Source organism: Gossypium hirsutum, chromosome A09 (genome assembly GCF_007990345.1).
Source record: "Gossypium hirsutum isolate 1008001.06 chromosome A09, Gossypium_hirsutum_v2.1, whole genome shotgun sequence".
Classification (NCBI taxonomy): domain Eukaryota; kingdom Viridiplantae; phylum Streptophyta; class Magnoliopsida; order Malvales; family Malvaceae; genus Gossypium; species Gossypium hirsutum.
The window spans coordinates 69,247,846-69,269,890 of NC_053432.1; the positions used below are offsets into that span (position 1 = coordinate 69,247,846).

The following is a 22,045-nucleotide window of genomic DNA, read 5'->3' on the forward strand; positions in this document are numbered from 1 at the left end:
AATTAACTGCTCGGTGACTAATATGTTACAAAACATGAATGTAAGTGACTAAAACTTAACATTTCAAACATAAGTGACTAAAATGTAATCCAAGGTAAACAAAAGTGATCATTTTGATAGTTTACCCTTTATAGAGTATATAAACATATATTTGAATTTGTAATAATTATTTTTTAACACTATATGATTTAAACCTAGAAGAAAATTTTTACAAAGAATTCATAAAAATTGTTTAAAAAATATTTAAAATTTATATTTTATATATGGGCTGACTTATTTTTTATAAACCAAAATTTATTCGGTTAAAGATATTAATATTTAGAATTAATTAATTAATGGGCTGACTTATTTTATAATTGTGTTAGTTTTTATAGGAATCATTGAGCATTGAGTTTGATATTAATATTAGTATTTATTCCATTTATTTAAATTGAATACTCAGAACCGACCATTTATTTATGAAAAAAAAGGTTTTGCTTTAAGCGGTAAACCCCAATGGCGGGAAAAAGAAAATGCAACATAAGTAGCAAATCCTCATTGATTGATTGTTCACAATCATTCATTTGTTCATTGTAATGGATAATTATTTGGTTACTTCCAAACCCTCATCTGAAAACCCTAAATTCAAACCAAGGTAACCAACTCTTTCTTATTTTCTCTTTTCTATTTCTCTGATGCTTTTATAGTGGGTGAATCTCAAAATGTTCTTTCCAATACATAGGCCGCGTCCATGGCGGAGAAGCAATCTCGAATTGAACGGAAAATTCGATCCCAAATACCGCCACAGTATCTCTGATCTCCTCATGCACTCTTATTCTGAGGTCTTTCAAGTCTTCTTCTTCTTCTGCGTTTTTCTATTTTTACTTCTTCTTGACGGTTAGTTTTGTTGAATTACTGAGCTTTGCTTTGCGATGACTTAGATTGGGGCGTTTTCGCATTTTTATCACATTGATGGAAAGCCATGTCAAACTCATGTATGCATCAAATTATTTTGGGTCATTAACAATTTGTTCTTTTGCAATCTATTTTGTTCTCTTTTCTTCCTTTGTTTAATCCGTTGGTTTATGACTCTAAATATCTGTTTTGAATCAGATTAACAATGCTGTGAATTCAGATCGCCAGCTTCAGTTCCGAATGTTTGTGCTTCTTACCTTTTTTTTTTTTTCGTATTTATCTAATGAAGATGTACATATATTTATGATTTTTATATTTGGTATCAAATGTTTACAAAATTTTCATTTAAGATCATTTGTTTTGCTTTCATATTTTACTTTTTCTTTATACTAATTCTTCAAAAAGCGAAATGCATAATGATTATTAATCTTTATTCAAAATCATAATTTCTTGTAGAATCACTCATGGAACATAACCCATCTGCTAGACAGAAGTACAACTAAGAAAAATATTCATCCGGGAAAAATCAGTAATAATGATGCCTATAAATTAAGTCTCAAGCTTTCTTTTTCACCTAATGTTGGTAGAGTTCTAGTGTTATCCATTGTTAGAAAAAGCCAATGTTTCAAGTTGCATTAGGGATAGTTAGGCACAGTGCTGAAGTTTTGAGAAGATATCATTAAGATAGTTAGAAACTCAAATTTGAGAGAATAAAGTTTTAGATATACGAACTTACAACATAGTATTTCAAGTCCCAATGTTTGCTTGGGCTGAGTTTTAAAGTGCAGTTTTTTTTCTCTTTAGATCAGAGGTGCTTGTTAGACATTTTAATTTAATTCCGAATTTATTTTGGTTTAGAATTAAGAACCAGTGATAATTTGATTTGGCCTTTCTTTACTAGGTTTATTTCCATCTACAATTTCTAGTTACTACAAGTCATACTCTAGAGAATTCAATTCATATAATCAATTATTCATCCTTTTGTTTTAACATTCAAAAGTGCATTTTCAAGTTCCTTTAAAAATGAAATATGTTAGTGAAACCTTTTAATATTCTCTCTCAGATTTTAATTTATTCATCCTTCTTGTTTCATTTCAAAAGTTAGCTTACTAAGCTTCTTTTTCAGGCAAGGAATATCTGCAATTGACTTAGACAATAAGGTGAAGCCTACCATTCTAGTCATAAAATTACAGCTTCCAATGTGTATTCATGATAATTTTCCTGCTAATTGTGTTTCTTGATGGTCTTTTGGTTTATACACATTTCTCATGTTCTTGTATAGCTTGCATTTTAAGAATGACATATAAGTCGATTTAGATAGTTAAGAATATTTGGACATAAAATCAAATTTGAAACAGCATATATAGACCTAGTTATATTGTTTAAAGTTTGGCTTGAATACATATTTAGAACTTATCAAGCCATGTTTTGAAGCAGAACTTTGAGTTTAAGGGAAGCCAACATTTCAAGGTAATAATACCTCCCCTCCAAGATTCGAACTTGAGGTTTCCAATTTGGAAATTCAAGTTCTAACTATGGTGGTGTCCAATTGAGGACAAATAGGCATGACCAAATTATAACACGTTTTGAAATAATGTCAATCTGGATCCTGTTGTTTAGGGTCTTGGGGCATGTAGAATCATTATGGATTGTTGTGTCCATTAGTTCAGGTGATATCTTTTTCTGTATTATAAAGTCGCTCTAAGCCTTTATACTGATTAAGGCTTGAAAACTTTGGTTGTGGCTTTTAGAGTCTTGTGTTATGTGTATGAAATGCCTATGCACCCCCTACTGAATAACTCCTCTAATTTTACATGCTATGTTGCACTTTTTGTGACAAATAGTTAATCAAATTAACAAGAGATACTTCTATTTCTTAATTTTATTATCCTATCTACCTTTTTCCTTTTCACTGCATTTTTAGTCTTCCTTTTTTTCTCTTCTTTCTTTTCTGCTCACTCTAATACTTTAATCAATAATTGTATACAGGGAATATACATAGTTTCTGTGACAAAATCAGGGTGCTTAACCATTCATGACTTTGAGACTCTATATTGCCAGAGTACTGGTTCGTTGCCACGTAAGTTTAATAAACTTGCTTTCCACTTTCCCCTTGCACTAACATGTTTGCATAAACGTCTAATGTACATTATATCATGAGTTGTGTACATTAGTCTAATTGAAAATTGAAATCATTAAAATGATTTTGTGGCAATGTACTTAAATTTGTGGGTACAAGGAAGTCATGCATGTAGAAAATGTAAAAGAAATTCTGGTATTTAAAATTGTGGTTTTGCACAAGGAGAGAGACATCTCACTAAGATTGTTCATTTGGTATGCCTCTTTAAACATGGTGCCCATATTCCTAGGTAATTGATGCTGATGATTCAAATTATATATCCAAAAACATAGTTTGAACTTTGACGTCTCCCTTTTTGCATATTGTTGTGTTAGGTACATAAAACATGCCTAGTTTGCAATGTTTAGTGGTTGTTTATTTGTAGTTACACGCCATCAATGGATTGGTTTAGGAGTTAATTCGACGGCCTGTTTTACACTCGTTTTTCGTGGCCCTTCCACGTGGTTACTTTATGCATAAATAATAAATATTTATATCCTTCTAATAGTGTTCTTGACTGCAAAAAAGGCCATATTTCAGGTGTATTGTAGTTTGCATTAAGCATCCAATGTATAACTAATTGATTATGTGCGTGCGCATGTACGTGTGTGTTGGGGGGGGGGGTCCAATAATATAAGACCACAAAAAATCTAATAATTAACAGATGTGGGATAACACCACTTAACACTCCCTACTAGTTCAACAATTACAAAATAAAAAAGAATTTCAGAAAATTTTAAAAAATTCATAAAAATCAGAAAAAGGAAAAAAAGGAAAAAAAATACTGAACACAAATAAATAATAATAATAACATAAACATTTATTTTATAATTTATAATAACAAAATTAATATTTAAACTAACACAAATTTGGTCAAACAGTCATTTAACCCTTTTTTTTTGTTTTGCTAATTTGACCAGTTTTAATATTATGTTAAGCAGCCACCTAAAATCAATTGGTATGAAGGGATTCAACTTTAATACAAGCCCACAAGAAATTTAATAAAATCATGTTAAGCATTCAGTCTAAAATCAGTTGGTTATAGGTTGAAGTGTCCCACTTTAATATAAGATTATACAAAATCTAATATTTAACAGATGCTGGATGACACTGGTTAATACTCCCCTCACATTTAGCTCAAAGAGGCTACTCCTGGACAACCTCATTAGGGCTCACCGATCTCACTTGGATTAGGAAGAACAACATGACAAAATTTGAGCTCTGATATCATATTAAAAGTTCAACCTAAAACCAATTGGTAATAATCGGAAGGGGTTCAACTTCAATATAAGACCACCAGACATTTAATGCTTAATAGGTGTGTGATAAAACCACTTAACAGTTTGCATAATATTCTCAACATCTACAATGGTCATGCGTAGTTGATTAATGGTTTTTGTTTTACAAGGATAACTTTCACTTCCTCTTATTATTCAATAACCTTGAACCAAGGATGACGATAAACTTGGTCGGATTGAAGAATTCTTATTAATTACTCCAAACTCCTTATTTCTTCAATTGCAAGTAAACTGTGCATCGTCTCAGTTCTTTTTGAAGCGTGTAAACATGTTTTACATTTTTTTGCTTGTTTCAAATTTAATTACGATTTCCTATATAAATTCATACTTATGTTTAGTTATGATAATTTATTATGCTTGCACCTTACTTTTGTTTTTAGTTATTTCTTTGGAATAGGCTTACTTGAAGATGAAAGTAAGCATTTAATGCACCTCAATTTGCAACGACAACTTGATGATGTTCGGTGGAATCATGCTAACCAAGATGAGGTTCTATTCACTTACATATCTTCAAACTTTTATGTAGTTAGATGTTGCATATGGTCATCAGACATTTTACTTTTTTTCTTTCTTTTTTGCACTTGCCATATGCAAAAGGTAGTGGCTAGCATAATGTTCTTGTTTACTTTGCTAGGTTGCATGTACTTCTGTGAAAAGTAATGAAGTGCTTATCTTTGATATTGGTTACATCTCTTCTAAACCGGTTGAGGTAAGTTTCTCTCTCATGTTTGATAACTCTCATTATTGGAAGTGATAATTATCAATGTACCATGTGGATTAGCTCCCTGTAGGTTCATCATGTCTGTGTGATTGTTGGCATTTAAATGTAATGGTTGGGTTATTTCCTGAACTTTTTTTATTTTCCCCAGCAAATTGATAATCCAATTTAACATGCAATCAAAGCTTTCAAGTTTGAACTCTGACAATTATTTCCCCCCTTTATACATTTTTACTTTGTGTCTCACCCATCAATCTATGCATTTCTGTTCTAGTTCTTCAGGTTGCACTTTCTCTTTCTACTTGGTTTCACATTTAAACCCATTAATCATTCATCAAGTATGTGAGCGATAAATAAACTAATTGTTTCTTTTTCTTTTTATCAACTTAAAGCTTTTGGAATAAATAATCATTCATGTAACATTGATATGGTTCAAGATAGTTAGAGTATGTCAATTTATTGTTGATGATCAGAATATTATGAAAAATAAAAAGAAATATATGTGAGAAATAATTCACTTGTGCATTGAACTTAACATTTACATTGGTATTTATACAAGTTGTATAAACCTAACTAAGGAAATTGTAAAGATGTAAATCTGGAGAAATCCATTAAAATCAGTGATCTAAGCCCTATGATTCAGACTATAATCATGTTAAGCTTTAAATTTAGTTTGCTGTAATTTCCATCACAAGCTTTCAGTGTTAATTTGGTCAGTTGTAAATTAAGTTGTCAATCCCCCTCTAGTTGTCCTATGGATATCATAAATGCTCAACTTGCAAACCAAATTATGATAGGAAAAATAAAGCATGAAAAAAAAAAAATACAACAAGCAAATTTCCAGGAACAGAAACAAAGCCAATGGTGATCATCAGAAGGCAAAATCTGGTGAGGTGAGCTTTGGAGAAGTACACAGATGCTGTTGTTAACACAGAAGACACACATGCAGGCTGGATTGCTGCTGGACTTGCAGGGTTGTCCAGCAATGGGGCTGTGAGTCCTATGGCGTGGGCAGTGAGACAAGAGAAAAGGCTTAAGTGGATGAGTACCAAATTTCGAATTCTAGGGTTTTGAGAGATTTCGAAAAATTAGAAAAGAAATCCCTAGTTTTGGAATTTCAGCTTTGATACCATGTTAAATGCAAAGGAATGGTGACTGAAAAATGGAGGAATTTTACTATCGTAGATGATTTCATGAGAAAAATATACATAGGTATTTAGATAGAAAAATAGGAAGAAAAAGGGAAATTGAATCCTTAAACATAAGGTAATTGAATCAATTAAATCCCTAGAAGTCAGCTATATACACTGTCAAGGGATTCTTACCGTTTGCTTATCTCTGATTATACCTTTCAATGTATCATGACAATTTTCTTCTTTGTTAACCCAGGTATTAAGAACAAGACGCACTCTGTCTGTTCTTGGTTCTGAAGTCTATAAGGGTCTATGTGAGATAGCCTTTACAACAACTGATAATTCAAGGTTAGTGAAAGGCTTAGAAAACTATAGTAATTGTTCAGGCTTATCTTTAATAAATATGAGCTTGGTTTTTGAAGTTATACTATTGAATTAGTTAAATTGATCCTTTCATATTTGAGAAACCACCTTTGGTTGTAAAGTACAAAAGACATAAAAGCATTATCATTTTGGGAAGCAAATTTGAGTGCCCTGTTATCAATGGATATTATGTTTTATTTATATATACTTTTTCTATGCCATAAATAGTTCATTAGAGGTTTACATGGAACATTCTGTATGCCTTTCCTTTGCAGGTTCCTTCGTATTAAACTTAAGCTTTAATCTTGGGCTAAAAAGAAACTTGATGTTTTTGTTCTCAACAAGAATAACTGAATTTCATCTTTAGGATAAGAACATGAAGGTCAAGACAACATAGTCTAGTTTCCACTAGACTAGAAACATGGAGAGCTATTATTTTGAATAATCTTATTTAGGTCATTTTAAAATTTTCATATTGTTTATATTTTTCTAACAAAAAATCTAAAAAAAAGTTGGCCTTTCTTTTCATATTTGAACTAGGACTAGAATTTTAGGTACAAATACATGTTGGTAACAAATTTCAGGAACTTGTTTAGCCAGCTTTGCTGTGGAAGAGAGTCAAAAGGCTTTGTTGGTGAGAAACAAGCTAGTTACTGCCCCTTTGTTATTAACTTCTTCATCTTTTTGGTGACATGTACACTCATAAATATTTAGAGCTGTGTTGCTTGGGCTCCGATTTTCTTGAAATATCCATTTTCGAAACTCATGTTGGCCTTCAAGGATCCTCTAGATACATGGAAAACTTAGAAAAATCTAACCATATTCATGTTAGATACATATGCATATCCGACACACGCTCAAGTTTGAGCAACATAGCTTTAGATTGCTGAGATCTATAATTCCCTGGGATTCGGGATCCTAACTGACCTAGCAACAAACTAATTTATAATTCAGCTGCTTTGTGACCTGGCATAACTTTGGAATTAGTATCATCAAGGAATTGAACCCACTTTTTGTGTTCTAAAGTCTAGTTAACTAATATATTATTGATTCAAGCAGCACTTATTTTACTTGACACGGTATTTGATTTTTCTGATGATTCATGGATCTGTAATGTTTTAGTTTCACTGCTGATGTTTTTTCTGTTTCCCTTTTTTTTCTTTTAGTTTCCGAAAATGTTTATGAAACACATAATGGCTGTCATCTTTTCAATATGCCAATTTTTGTGTCGAATTGATTTAATTTTTTGTTTCCCTCGTTTTCTTTCCCGATGGCTGGTTGCTATAGGTTAATTGCCTCTGACACGCATGGTGTAGTCAATGTATGGGATAAAAGAAAGAGCCCTCTTCCTTCTCTTGAACTCATTACTGGTTCTCGTAGCACACTCAATACTATCCAACTACATGTGGATAATCAGGTTAATAAAATGAAGAGCTCTCAATCTAGTTTTGTTAAGAAATCTATGTTTGGTTTTGGTTTATTTAAGTTTTATACTATATTTTGTAAATTTCTTCCCATAATGCAGTGCTGGCAATAAATAATGTGGAATTAGCAGAATAGAATAATTTGTGAAGTTATTAAATTACTATACTTTATTTTTTAGCTTTTAAATTATCCTTACGGTTATTAAATGATTTAAGCAGACCATTTTGGGGGCTAGTAAGGATGGAAATATCTATATATGGGATCTTCGTGGAGGAAGAACATCTGCTGCTTTTCAGTGTCATAATGAGGTAAGACAATTGAAGTTCTAACTTTGTTGCATAAGGGAATAGTTTCTTTAGATATTTGAAATTCAGATGACCTAATTGGAAATGCCACAACATGGTTGCACCATATCCTTATTGATACTAGATAGTGAAGTCACACAAATAGTAATGAATTAAGGGTTATATCCTTGTAGATAATAACTGAACCTATATTAGCCACCTTAGTGACCCATCAAAAGTACTTACCATTAGATTATCATGATATGGACTATATTTATGAAACCTAGTAGCATCTCCTTTCATACGATTAGATGCCCTTAAATCCACAATCCGCATGCTGGTTTTCTTGTGTCTTTCTAGTTTTGGAATGGGAATATTTACGGAATCCCCATGAATAGGATCAAACCTTATTCCATGGTATTTACACGAGATTCCTCTTCCTTATTCTTAAGCAAGTCCCCGAGAGGGCTTAGTTGATCCATGATTTATGTTTCAGCTTTCGTTTCCTTTTCGTTTGTTTCGAGAAATATATCGATCAATTCCGATTCTTTATTTTTCTATTGATTCTTTTCCGATCGAGATGTATGGATCTATGAATCTATGTGTCTATATTGATCCTGTTCATGGATTAACGAAAATGTGCAAAAGCTCTATTTGCCTCTGCCATTTTATGAGTCTCTTCCTTTTTGCGTATGACATCGCCACTCCCTTTGGCAGCATCCACTAATTCGGAACTTAATTTGAAAGCCATATTTTGACCCCACTTTAGATTACTCGGATAATTACCTTTTCTTAAGTAGGATGTTACCTTCAAAATTGAGTTTTCTCTACCGCTTGCCATGGCTGATTTGGGAGGTTTCGTATCTCCTTTTTCTCTTTTAGAAATGGTTTAGAACCTGCTGCTTTGATGCCATGTTGGGAAAGATATTCTAGGAGACAGATTCATTGAGAACGAGAATAAAACAAAATTTTTGAGAGAGAAAATCTTTATGCTTTTCTATGCTTCTTGTTAGTTACAACAGCCTCTATTTATACATGATAAAATTCTAAAAATAGAAAGGTATCACAAAGCATGACATTAGGCCCCAATAATGGGCATTATTACAGAATGCAACAATTACACCTAAATTCTCTGTGCCAACCACTATTCAATAAATTATTGCCAAAGTATCTCTACCAAACCTCAATCAACACTGTTACTCCTAAAATATTTGTACCAAATACTAAATCCAGCCCTTTGATAAATATTCATTTAAATAAACCTAGATTTCAAACTTAGAGAAAAGGTTTGGGTTGTACTTTTAGGGTGCATTTGTTTCATGGAAAATGACTTACAGAAAATATCTTCTGCATTTTTTTATGGTGTTTTGTGGAAAACAGTTTGGTCAACAGAAAATAACTTAGTCAACGGAAAGTAAACTCTTTTCCTGACTTATCATTTTGAAAAGTGTAAGTTATTTTCTGGAAAAGAATTTCTTTATGAACATTTTTATTTTTATATAAAAAAACTTAAAATAAGGCCTAAAATTATTATATTAATAATAAATTTTTATTTTAATTTTTAAAATTTTAAATATTTAAACATATTAAAATAATTAATATAAAATGTTATAATGTTTAATATTATTAAACATTCATATTTAATTATTTATATTTAATAATATAATGAATTATTAATATAACTTAATTTTTAATAAATTATTTAATTTTACATTTTGATTTTAATAATAAATTTTAACAATAATAATCTTACATTTTAAATAGTATTCTTAATGTATTATTGAAAATTAATTATATTAATATTTTAATGATAAATATATATTACAATTTATAAATTTTTTATAATAAATTTGTTATAGTATAAAATATGAATATTTTAATTATATAAATATGAGTATTTATTTAAATAATGCTTAGCTTTATTTACCTCTTCCAACTCTAATGTGTCACTATGCATTCTCATATATTTAATATATGTAATTTAAACTTACTAATTAGACATTATTTATTTTTAGGTTTATATATGATATAGTTGGCCAAAAAAGTTTACATATGATATTAAATAATATAAAATATTATTTTATTATAAAATAAATTTTTATTATCAAAAGGAGATGTTACTATAATTTTTTGTAGTAAATATATTTATGTTGTGTTTATTTCACTAGGAACAACTTTTAGAAAATGATTACATGAAAATTTGTCAAACAACGGAAAATATTTTATGTAAAATTATCCAAACACCAAAAAATATCAGCTTTTCCAAAAAATTAGTCCATTTTCCAGAAATCATTTTCCGGAAGTTATTTTTAGTGAAACAATCGCAGCTTTAAAGTTTTCCAAATCAATGTTCCTACTTTTGTAAGTTGTCAGATCTTTTACCTTTTATATGATGTAGTTCAATATAAGTCGAAACCAAACCATGCTATTAGCATGGATGATTGAAATAATACTGAATTCAGAATATTGAACAATTTTAAAACTTAATTATAATAAAGCTCCACAATAGATATTAGTCAGCTTTTAATTTTGCATTTACCTTATGCCAGATCTCCATGATTTTATATATGGAGTAGCTGTTTGTACTTCATCAGCCACCCCTCTATGATTGAATCTTTGTTTGTCACCTGCTTTTAATATGTGGCATATTGGAAAAAGTCTTCCAGACTGTTGCTGGCACTAAGACCCAATCTCAAGAAAAACAGCTCAAGCATACAAAAGCCATCCTAAGCCACCTTTTCTTCACTGCCAGGACCCAGTTATTGATGACATATCTTTATGCATATGGTTAATATAGCTTTGGAAGTTGACAAATTTGTAGTATCTTATTTATTCTTGTAGTGACATTAACAATGTTTTCCATTGTTCAGGCTGGCCTCCCACCTCTAATATCTTTCAAGTTGGCCTCAAAGCTGGCAAAGATTGGATCTTTAAAGGTATGCTGTGATAAATTTCCAGGCCATGTTCTTTTTCGTCAGGAAACACATTTGCTTCTGTTAGATTTTTCTTTCAAAGGCCCCTTAGATAATGCAATCGCCTATGAAGGACCATTTTTATGAATGTCCAATAGCCTGACATGTACCTTGACGGAACACTGAACTGCATTTAACATCTCTAATGAATTGGGATTGCCCTTTTTGATCAGGAACTGCTAGAAATATCAGTAGTTATATGATGTGAAATAAGTTGTTCATGTAACAATTTGTTGACTGAAGAGTTAATAGGTTACATGGAAGCAAACTATCATGTTAAAGTAAAATCAGAATAAACCCAGCTCCTTGTTCCTTTTCATAATGTGAAACAAGTTTTTGAATGATATATTCCCTTGAATTTTCAGGCACAATCAGATATTGTCCCAAAAGAAATACACTCTATTGATCTTGATCCTTCTTGCCCGTACCAACTGGCATTCCATCTAGATGATGGTTGGTAAGTTGTGGAAAGAATGCATAATTAGTTTCCTTAATTAATAATTTAGTTTGTATTGTTGATTATGCTTATGACATTTATTCTTGTGATCTATCAGTTCTGAATAAGCAAATAAAACAAAGTTTTTAGGGTTAATTACATGTGGTACCCGAACTATATTGAAATTTCTGATTTGGTGTCTAAAGAAAAAAAAAACCACAACTAAGTACTCAAACTTTCATTCCTTAAACAAATTGCACCTCTTGCATCCTCTGTTGTCAAATGACAATGATCTGTCTCGGGCCAGCCTCCCCTGCTTTCTCATTCCTTCTCTTTCCTTTCTTTCCTTGATTATTTCTTTATTTTTCTAATCCAGAAATAAAATGTAAAAAAATGACATGGCATTCGTAGACTCATGGAAGATGATTCCGCATACCTATACATCGGTGTTGATCTTGAATCTACTGATTGTGCTCATAACTGGCCAAAGATTTTATTCTCGAGAAAGAAACATTTCTAGGAGTGACTTCTGTTTTAGGTTGAAATACCAAGAAAGCATGAAGAGTTTCTTAAGGTCCTTGCTAGAGTTTCTGTAGGGAACTAAACATGTTCAGAATCCATTGCGTAAACAGCTAAATTGGAAAGTCATAACTAAATTACTGTCGGCCTCAGGAGACAACCTACTCTGTGTTTATGCATAATTCAAATGTCCTTTTGCTTCTATCATGATGCATTGGAGGCAAAGAAAATTCGAAACCCAACTTTGACGTTTTCTTCTTTTCAATTCCTCATGTCATGCAGGTCTGGTGTTTTGGATATTTACAATTTAAGAGTTACGCATGTTCATTGCCCTCCTCCAGCTTGGTTGTAAGTAAAGCTGTATAAACTTACAATTTTGTCCTATTTTTGTGACATGATATTGGGATGGGAACTTGTATATGATTACTGGACGTTTATTTCTTGTTCTTTACTTTGCTTTTTTAATTTGATTTGTTAGGAATGGAGCCAGCATATCAACTGATCTACTGTACTTGAGAAAACCATCATGGCTACCAACATCTTCTGTAAGGATGTTTTATCACTGGTCCAGTTAGCTATTACCACTATGCATAACTGTTCACTGAACTCAAGATAATCATCAAGTTCCTTTAAGGGGAAACAATTTACCTGGCTCATTAAAGGACACCCAACTTTTGAGCATTGTGCAATAATCAGCTAAATCATCTTCATATAAGCTTCAATTTTTTTGATTATTTGTAATAATACTTTCGTACTTTTGGCGACTTATTATGATTGTTTCCTCACATACAGTTTTAAGTAATGCAGTACTATTTTGATTAACAGCATCCTTCAATACTTAGCAGCATATGCATCAAATAGCCTTTTTCTGGATTTCTTAACAATAGGGACCCAAACGATTATATATATTATCTCACACCATTATTTGTTTACTGCAGATTTATGCGGTAGGATCATCATATGATTGTGGCATACATATTTTAGATTTCTATCCTGATACAAGCTCTCCTAGCCATGTGGACTACAGGTAAGGGGCTCCTTAAGGCTTTCTTGCGTGAGTCATCTGATACTCTGGAGGATGGACAATTCATATTTGCTTGTTCAGTCAATGCATGTCAAATCTTTAGTATTGTTCTTGTATAAGATTGAATCAAAACAAGCTGTTCTGCATGTAGTCATAAAATTTTTCTAATATTTTGCGGGTGTACTCCCTGCTGTATTCAATGGTGTTCTTGTTAGGCAATATGTTGTTTTCTCACCATGGTCCAGAGGAAAGGTGCGGGGTGCAATAGGCCTCGCTTTTTTATGCTACATTAGATATTTAATATTAACAGCACTACTTTCATGTAGAAGGCACCACTCATGCAAGGGTGCATATTCATGCTTGTTTTGATGTATGTACTAACATATACACACAAGTCCTTGTATGCCATATTATGTATGTAGTCAAAGAAATAATCTGACTGCTGTCCATGTTGCTTTCAGGAGTTGATTTTCTTTTTCAACATTTTTTTTGTTTATCTTTTCTCGTTCTAGGGAGGATGTGGAGAGTTTGTCTAAGATGAACCACCAAAGAAAGAAAAATATTTTTGTTCCATTGTCTGAAGGTGTTACCACATGTGCAAGTCATCCTCTTAATGGTACCATCATAGCTGGGACAAAGGTTAGTCTTTTATTTTGATCCCCATACCGTAATTATAAGGTGATTGATTTAGCTTCTTTTAACTCTTAGCCTACCTCCTTTCTCTCGTATAAGTTACTGAAAGTAGAGCATATATGCATGAGTTTGATGGGACTAAAATTAGATATTCCCACAATGACATGAACAAGGTCATCCGTTTAAAAAAAAAAAAGGAAAAGATAACTTTTAGGAACTAAAACTTTAAGAGAGAATGGCCTTATGCCGAAATTCTAATCAGAGAGCAAGGTAGACCCTTTAACCTTATGGACTCTTGTTTTGTTATTGATCATGGTTGGTTGTTAGAAAATAAATTAACATTGCATCTTCTTTCTAGTAAGCAAAGCTCTATTCTTTCCATCACCGACTATTGATTTATAAAAACCAAATCATTATATGATCATTTATTCTGTCTGTCGGTACCAGGTCAATTGATCATTTAGATGTTGCATGTAATAAAAACAAACCTTACAAACTCTGATACTAACGAGAACGCAACCTTCAGTTGTTTGAGTTTGTTTCTGAAGCCGTTTTACTCCATGCTTGGGAATTGGGATGCAATATAGTTGGTAACACTTTGTGTGGCAAAAACAAAACATTCAATTTAACGAAATGATTTGTATATGAAGTCCGCTCAAAGCGGTAACATAGTTTACGCCATTTATTATTTGTTGTATTGAAATCTTTGTAGGCTTATATCATCGACTTTAGAGTTTCAATTTCAAAATTCTTATTGAATGTTATCACTCAACCTTCCTGATTTTATCGAAACACGCAAACTGATTTTGGTTGAATGACTGGTTTCAGCATTCATCTTTGCTCGTCGTATCTCAACCACGCTGGGCATTTTGAGGCAAAATTTTGTGTAAGTGACAAAGAAAGCCCTTAAAGTTAGGTAACTGGTCCCTGTTAGATACAGATTTACAGCACATCAAAGGTGGTGAGAAAGCAGAAAAACATTGAAGCGGGTAACTTACAACCGTTAAATGGATAGATCCAAATTTGGATACACATCATCTACCTGCTTGATTGAAATGCATACTAGTTTCATAGACAGAAGTCTTGAATTCGAAGTCCAAAGGAATAATTGGGCCGGGCACTAGTCTCTTCATAAACACTAGTTTTTCTTAAACACAAGCACTACTGTATTATGTGTAAATACTAAATACTCTTTATCAACCATTTCTTTCTTCTCTAGCATTTGATTGGTATAATTATATGGAAACTAAATGAACATGTTGATGCAAGTACCTATTGCTTGGTTGTAGAATATGTTAGATTAACTAAACATTCCTTTATGCTCAGTAATTGTGCCAATATATTGTAAATTAGTTTGGGATTGTCCCATTTTTTTTTATTCCTTTTGCTCGAGTGACTAGTCTTCTACATGTCACTTTTCTCAATTTCTTTCAAAGTAGTTATCTCTTAACCAAAAGGTTAAATTTTGTTAAATGTTGTGGAAATTTCATGATTTTTAGTTTTTATACTTTGAGTTTTAAAATTTTAATCATTTTAATTTTTATTTTTTTTGAATTTTAAAATTTCAATCTCAATCAAATGATAACTATTAAATTTATAAAGCTAAAGTTTTATTGTTTTTAAAATTTAGTACATCAAACATATTAGTGTATATGTAATCTTGCATTGACTTGTTATTATCACATTTTATTTATATTAAAAAAAAAAGCTAGCTAAAACATTTAACGATTGTAACTTACATCAAGATTAAAATTTTGAAATAAAAAATATAGTGATTAAAAATGATTCAATTAGAGAACATGAATAATTTTACATATATTAAAAGATTAATAGTAAAATTTAATCAAATGGATTTAATTATTATTTGGTTTGAATTAAAATTTTAAAATTAAAAAAGTATAGTTTAAAATTGATGAAATTAAAATATAGATGTTGAAAGAGTGTAAGAAAAAAAATTATGAATTGGGAAAGTTAAAAGAATATAGGTAGGTATTCATACCACCACTTGAAATCCTTTGATTTATATCCATATAACATATTTTTAAATTTGTTTTTAAAAATTAAAACAATATTTTGGGGAATTCTAAGTTATTGATTGGGTGTTTATTTATAAAAAATTATATTTTTAAGTAAAATAGAGAATTTACGACCAAATATGCTCGGCTGGACTCCTTTCTCGTATGTCCGGAAACTGTTATATTTTCAACCTTTTTCTAAATAGAATATTAGAATGTAGAATCTAAGATATGACAAGAATTTTAAGTACCAATTTGAGAGAGATGTCAAGTTCAAGGGCTAAATATGCATTTGAGCCCAAATAACAAATGCTATCTTTGTGGAAAAATATTTAGAAGTTAAAAGCACCTCAAATCCCATATCTCAATTTTTATTTATCTCTTGGAAAAATTCATCTCTGATCTCCTCGAGGTATCTGCATATTTCTCTAATGTCTCATCTCTGATCGATTACTCTCATGTTTTCCTTCCTTTATTCTCTCTAATTTTTGTTTCATTTAATACAGATTTTTTTAAATAATAAAAAAGAAAAATCGAGGCCCTTCGTTTTTCAACTTTGTCTTAACCGATCAATTTGAGCTACGGTTTTGTGTTATGATGTGGATATTAAGTGTTGGGTTTAAATGATTGCTTGATCTTAGCTTGGACTCACACTAACTTAGTAACTGTTAGTATTTAAGATGAATTTTTTCCTTAATTTTTCTTTCATTTGCTTTCTTGATCGTAGTTAACCCTTGAAGAAATTATTGCTGAATAAACAAGGTTGGTTTAATTCTAAAGCAAAAAAATAAAAGCAATCCTTTTCTTCGCCTTTATTTACTTTTGTTAGGATTGAGCTCTGATTAGAGATTTTGTTTTGGGTTTAATTGTTGATTCATCTTTTTTCTATTATTTCTTCTTCGCCTTTATTTACTTTGTTAGGATTGAGCTCTGATTAGAGGTTTTGTTTTGGGTTTAATTGTTGATTCATCTTTTTTCTATTATTTCCTGGCAGCTCCTTTGTTAGTGAATCTTGTTTCCATGTCTATTTATTGTACGTTTTAGAAAGATCAGAAATCAGGGAGCATGCGTTGTGTTATTTAATCAAGAATTGAGAAGAGAGGCTAGAAAATAAGAGAAGAAAAGAAGGGAATATGAGTTTGTTCATGTACAGTATCTGATAATAATTCCTTAGCTAACAGCTGAAAGTAATGGCCAATAAGAAATTAAGACTTGGCCAATATATGATCTGTGTGGTTACAAAAAAGAATTTAAGCTAACTTTCATCTCAGCAGGTTGCTATGCCTGATTCTCTCTCCCTTTAGCTCCTTTTGTCAATTTCCTTCTTGTTTATCCAACTCCTAATGGTTCTAATTTCTTTCTATGCTTGACCTCCAGCTATACATTTCTTGCTGTAGCTCCTTTCCTAGCCTCTGCCTCAGCATTCTTACTCCTGTTAGTGGCCTTGGTTGATATTTTCATAAGAGGTTGGTGTTGAGCGTCTTTGGAATGTCTTCTTTCTTGATTCTGGTCTGCCAATAGCTAGATCTTAAATCTGTTTTTGCGAAAAATGTATTACCCTTTAGCTGATCTAGCAAGTATTCCACCTTGGGAATTGGGAATTTATCCTAAATGGTTTTGGGTTGTCTATAATCAATGCATAATCTTCATGTCTCATCTTTTTTCTTCCCCAGCAAGTAAAGATTAGCAAACGGAGCTCTTTTTGGTTTGTATTTTTGAGGACGACATCATGTCTGCAACTTGTTTCTGCTCTTCGACCTTATGGTAGTAAGGAAATCTGTAAGGTCTGAGGTTTACAGGTTTAGGGGTTAGGTAAATAGTAAGGTCATGTGACCGTGCAGGTGGTAATTCTGAAGGTTCCTTGAACTCATCTGAAGATTCCTTGAACTCATCTAAGTAGGAAGGCAAGTACTGGCAGTAGCTCTGCTGGTATTTCTGCTGCATTACATTTAGATGTTAACATATACAATCCTGCCGTTGATTGTGGTTCTTTTCCCATCAGCTTTTGTAATTTCTCCCCAAAAATCAATTTGAAGCAACTCTGACGCTTTTCTCCTCAAAGCTGTGTCTGTTTTCCCTCCTTTTGAAAAGCTAACGAAAGAGATAAAAGATTTATTATCTATACATTTAATCCTTACAAATCTACTCTTTTTATGCTCCTATAAATATGTTAACATTTATGGAAATACAACTATACACAACAAATACTTTCAAGTAGGAGCATAGATATTGATCATACCCAGCATGTTACACAGATAGTCAACTTGATTTCCATCCTATGCTTTTGTAAACAAATTAACAAGTTCTTCTCTTTCTTCACATAGACAATGGAGCTTAAATTTTCTAGAATCTTCTCACGAATGAAGTGACAATTAATCTTGATGTGTTTGGTTCCTTCATAACAGATTGGATTCGAGGTGATATGAAGAACAGTTTGATTTTCACACTATAGTTTTACTTATGATGTTTCCACATGATATCACACGTAGAATGTGTCATTCTTGTACTCAGATTCTACATCATATCAAGATACAACATTTTGCTTTTACATTATACGAACTTTTCACCAGCAAAGACACAATAAACAGTAGTAGTCCTCATATCAATCTTGGATCCAGCCCAAGCAACAGCGCCAGAACTCTCAATGCGATTTTGTCAATGATTGTTTTACAATGTGCCAAGCTTAGGATCCTTTCAAGTAATATAGGATCTGTTATAGAGCTACCCGCTGTTTGACTGTCGGTGTGGACATGGACTAGCTAACAACACACAATAAAATCAATATCCGAATGAGTCACAATGATATAGTTTAGTCTCCCAACTATCCTCTCTTAAGATCATTGAATGGCTCACCATTATCCCTTGTAAGATGTGCATCTGACTGAATCATGATATATTGGTCTCATTGTTCTATAAGCTGGTTTACTGGTTTCAGGTAAAGCATGGTTGTCTAGTAAACCAGAATCATGATGCTTATAGGTATATTTAACTTGTGCATCAGTGACTGTAACTTCTACAGATTTCTTGCCTTCACCTTGACTGAGTAGTTACAGTGGAATCTAAATCAACATAGGTACTGTGCTCCCAGGATTCTGCTTTGCTAGTAGTCCTTTTTTATCCATTAGCTCCAAAATTCTACTGATATGCTCTTGATTTTCTACAAAGTTAGCATCTTTCTGGTTGTTAGATGCGTTAAGTGTGTCCAGTTGAATCTAGAAGGGGTATTGAGTCTAGTTCCTTCTGCCATTTCTTTGTATTTCTTGTGTTTTTCCAGCTTCTATGGCTGAATCTGGACTAGCTCTGAACCAAATTTTTACTTAATCAAGAATTGAGTAGAGAGGCCAGAGAAGAAAAAGGAAAGTTGAGTCTGTTCAGTCATAATCTCTTAATACAGAAACTATACATATATAATATCTAACAATAATTCCTTGCTAAGAGTTGAAAACAATAGCCAATAAGAATTTAGTACTTGAACAGTATATGATTAGTGTGTTTTGAAAACAGAATTTAAGCTGACCATTAAGATCTTTCTGGCTCAGCAGGTTGTTGTACATGATTTTTGCTCCATCCATCTACTTTTGTCAACTTTCTCCTGAGTTCATCCATCTCTATCAGTTCTCCTTTCTTGCAATGCTTGACCACCAGCTGTACATTTCTTGCTGTAGTTCCTTTCCTTACATCCATCTCATCACTCTTGCTTCTGCTAGTAGCCTCAGCTGATACTTTCATGACAGTTTAGTACCGACTGCTGACACTGAAAACTTTTGTCAAAAATAAATAATCAATTTACTTTTTCTGCGTCATTTTTTTTTTTGGTAAGAGTAATTATGTATTATTTAGGAAAGAGAAAGAAAGAATTTTTATTCCATTTTGCATCCAAATCAATGTCGTCTAATTTTGCCAGAATGCTTTGTTTGTACCTGTTGTAGCATGAATCAGATGAAGGGTGTAATGCTAATTCTCTGGAATCTGTGTATCTTCATTTTTGTGGTGAAATAGAAGTAAAGCAAATGCTATTGTTCTTTTTATTCTTTGAAGTGGACATAAGTCAATATGATAATTTCATATTGGTACATCACTTTGCAGGTTGTACTAGGTTATGCTGAAGAAACAGATAAACTGAATGTGTAAGGACATTTGAGGGATTTTCTCTTTCAGACTTTCTCAAAGAGAGGAAAATGTCAACTGGAAGAAATACCCATTGGTGTTATAGATGCAGGCGCCCAGTTATCCTTCAGGGGCATGATTCAGTTTGCTGCTATTGTGGTGGGGGGTTTGTTCAAGAACTGGATGAAATGGTGCCTATCAGTCCCATGGATTTTTTCGGAGTTCCTGGTGATGAAGATCGTGGTCAGAGATTTGGTCTCATGGATGCTTTTTCAGCCTTCATGAGGCAGAGATTGGCTGATAGAAGTTTTAACCATAATATCAGGGGAGGAACAGATTCAATTCTTGAGCATAATCCACCATTTGGTCCTTTGTTGGTGTTTGGTGGCCAAATTCCTTTTAGGTTGTCAGGGAATGGTGGGTTTGAAGCTCTGTTTAATGGGGCTCCTGGAATTGGCTTTACAAGAGGTAATGCTGGAAATTATTTCATAGGTCCAGGATTAGAAGAATTGTTTGAACAGCTGTCAGCTAATGATCGTAGAGGCCCTCCCCCAGCAACTCGATCTTCAATTGATGCAATGCCCACTGTTAAGATTACTCGGAGGCATCTTCATTCCGACTCGCACTGCCCTGTATGCAAAGATAAATTTGAATTGGGGTCTGAAGCAAGACAAATGCCATGTAATCATTTATATCATTCGGATTGCATTATCCCATGGCTGGTGCAGCACAACTCGTGCCCTGTTTGCCGTCAAGAATTGCCACCACAAGGATCAGGTAGCAGCCAGAGTTATAACCCCAGGGGTCAAAGTAGGAGCAGCAATTTTGGAAGTAGTTCCAGTGGAAGGGAGAGCCAAAGCAGCAGACGTAATCCATTTTCATATTTCTGGCCATTCCGTTCATCAAATTCAAGCTCTAGCCATAATGGAGCTGCGGGAAGTAGTTCCCCACGGCATGTGCATGAGAACAATCATTCGATGGGGTATAATGGATGGCCTTTTGACTGAGGTCTGTAGTTGTGTGTACCTGTAGTGTTTGGGCAAAAATTAGTTGCACTGAATGTGGATTGAGGGATCTTAAAAGAGTCTGTCTCTGTAAAAGTGAATGAGGTCAATTTCGTCCTGCAAACTGTGTTTCACTCTTTAGCCAGTACTTGTGGGTTTTCAATCTACTATGAGGACTATAACTCAATAACTGCAGTCTTGATGGCATGCTATGCTATGCTATGCTTCCATGTTTCAATAAACTAAGCATCATGTATGATATGGGTTTACAAGTTTGGTTGAGTTAATACTAACCAAGATTACATCATGAGCTTTATACTCTTTGCTTTAATCTATGAAAACACACTCTCTATCCCACCAATTTATTTAGGGTTTAAACTTGGAATTATAAATTTGAGGGAGTCTGTGGGTGATAGTTGTAATTGGATTGTTCTACTGAATTATTATTATTTTTTTATAATTTTTGATAATTTATTTAATTAAATTTACTGAAAGGCTGTCCAAAATAGTAATATAAGCCCCTAAAAATATAATCCATCTAGAATTTGGTTTAAAAAAGATCCATCTAGAATTTTGACAGGTGAACGATGCGGCATGCATTTAACTTTTAAAATATTTTATATAAATTCTTTTATATATTTGTTTAATTTCACATTTTAATTGGTTTACTTTCTAAAATACAAGCATTCAACCCCTTGATTTAATTATCATTTTAACGGATTCACCTTTAAGTTGGTAATAGTTTAAAATTATGGATTAATTAACGTAATATAGATAAATTGAAAAATTAAATGTTAAAAAAAAATTCAAGGGTTGAATTTAAGTTATAAATTTTGTTAAGTATATTAATTAAAACTAAATACTAAATATAATTAGATTATTTGATAAGATAATATAATCTCAAATGAAATATAATAAAATAAAAAAAAAGAATGGAATTTACTCTCTATTAAATGATAAATAGGTCATTATCTACTTATTATTTTCTACATTTTTAAAAAGAAAATTTTATCTAATAATTTTCATTATAGGTTATCAAACATATTTAAAAATTTAAATTGATGAAAATATTAATTTTTAAAAAAAATTTCAAACACTCTA

At 32.2% G+C, this 22,045-nt stretch overlaps 2 protein-coding genes across 6 annotated transcripts; both read left to right on the plus strand.

Moving 5' to 3' along the window:
- The first annotated feature begins 446 nt into the window (after positions 1-446).
- On the plus strand, positions 447-15,196 carry LOC107889345 (uncharacterized). Its single transcript, XM_016813728.2, has 18 exons — positions 447-634; positions 722-821; positions 921-974; positions 1,093-1,136; positions 2,021-2,054; positions 2,884-2,974; positions 4,709-4,800; positions 4,946-5,020; positions 6,419-6,510; positions 7,813-7,942; positions 8,169-8,258; positions 11,105-11,170; positions 11,572-11,663; positions 12,444-12,509; positions 12,640-12,706; positions 13,100-13,188; positions 13,698-13,824; positions 14,647-15,196. The coding sequence occupies exons 1-18, from the start codon at positions 576-578 to the stop codon at positions 14,689-14,691; spliced, it is 1,413 nt and encodes a 470-aa protein (XP_016669217.2). The 5' UTR covers positions 447-575; the 3' UTR covers positions 14,692-15,196.
- Positions 15,197-16,042: 846 nt separating this feature from the next.
- LOC107889346 (probable E3 ubiquitin-protein ligase RHC1A) lies at positions 16,043-21,251 on the plus strand. 5 transcript variants are annotated; one of them, XM_041076545.1, is made up of 4 exons: positions 16,098-16,245; positions 16,561-16,595; positions 17,211-17,299; positions 19,920-21,251. In XM_041076545.1, the coding sequence occupies exon 4, from the start codon at positions 20,012-20,014 to the stop codon at positions 20,945-20,947; it is 936 nt and encodes a 311-aa protein (XP_040932479.1). In that variant the 5' UTR covers positions 16,098-16,245; positions 16,561-16,595; positions 17,211-17,299; positions 19,920-20,011; the 3' UTR covers positions 20,948-21,251. The 5 variants fall into 5 exon arrangements, with proteins under 5 accessions (XP_016669218.1, XP_040932479.1, XP_040932480.1 ...); XM_041076546.1 differs by lacking the exon at positions 17,211-17,299; XM_016813731.2 differs by lacking the exon at positions 16,561-16,595.
- The last annotated feature ends 794 nt before the right edge of the window (positions 21,252-22,045 follow it).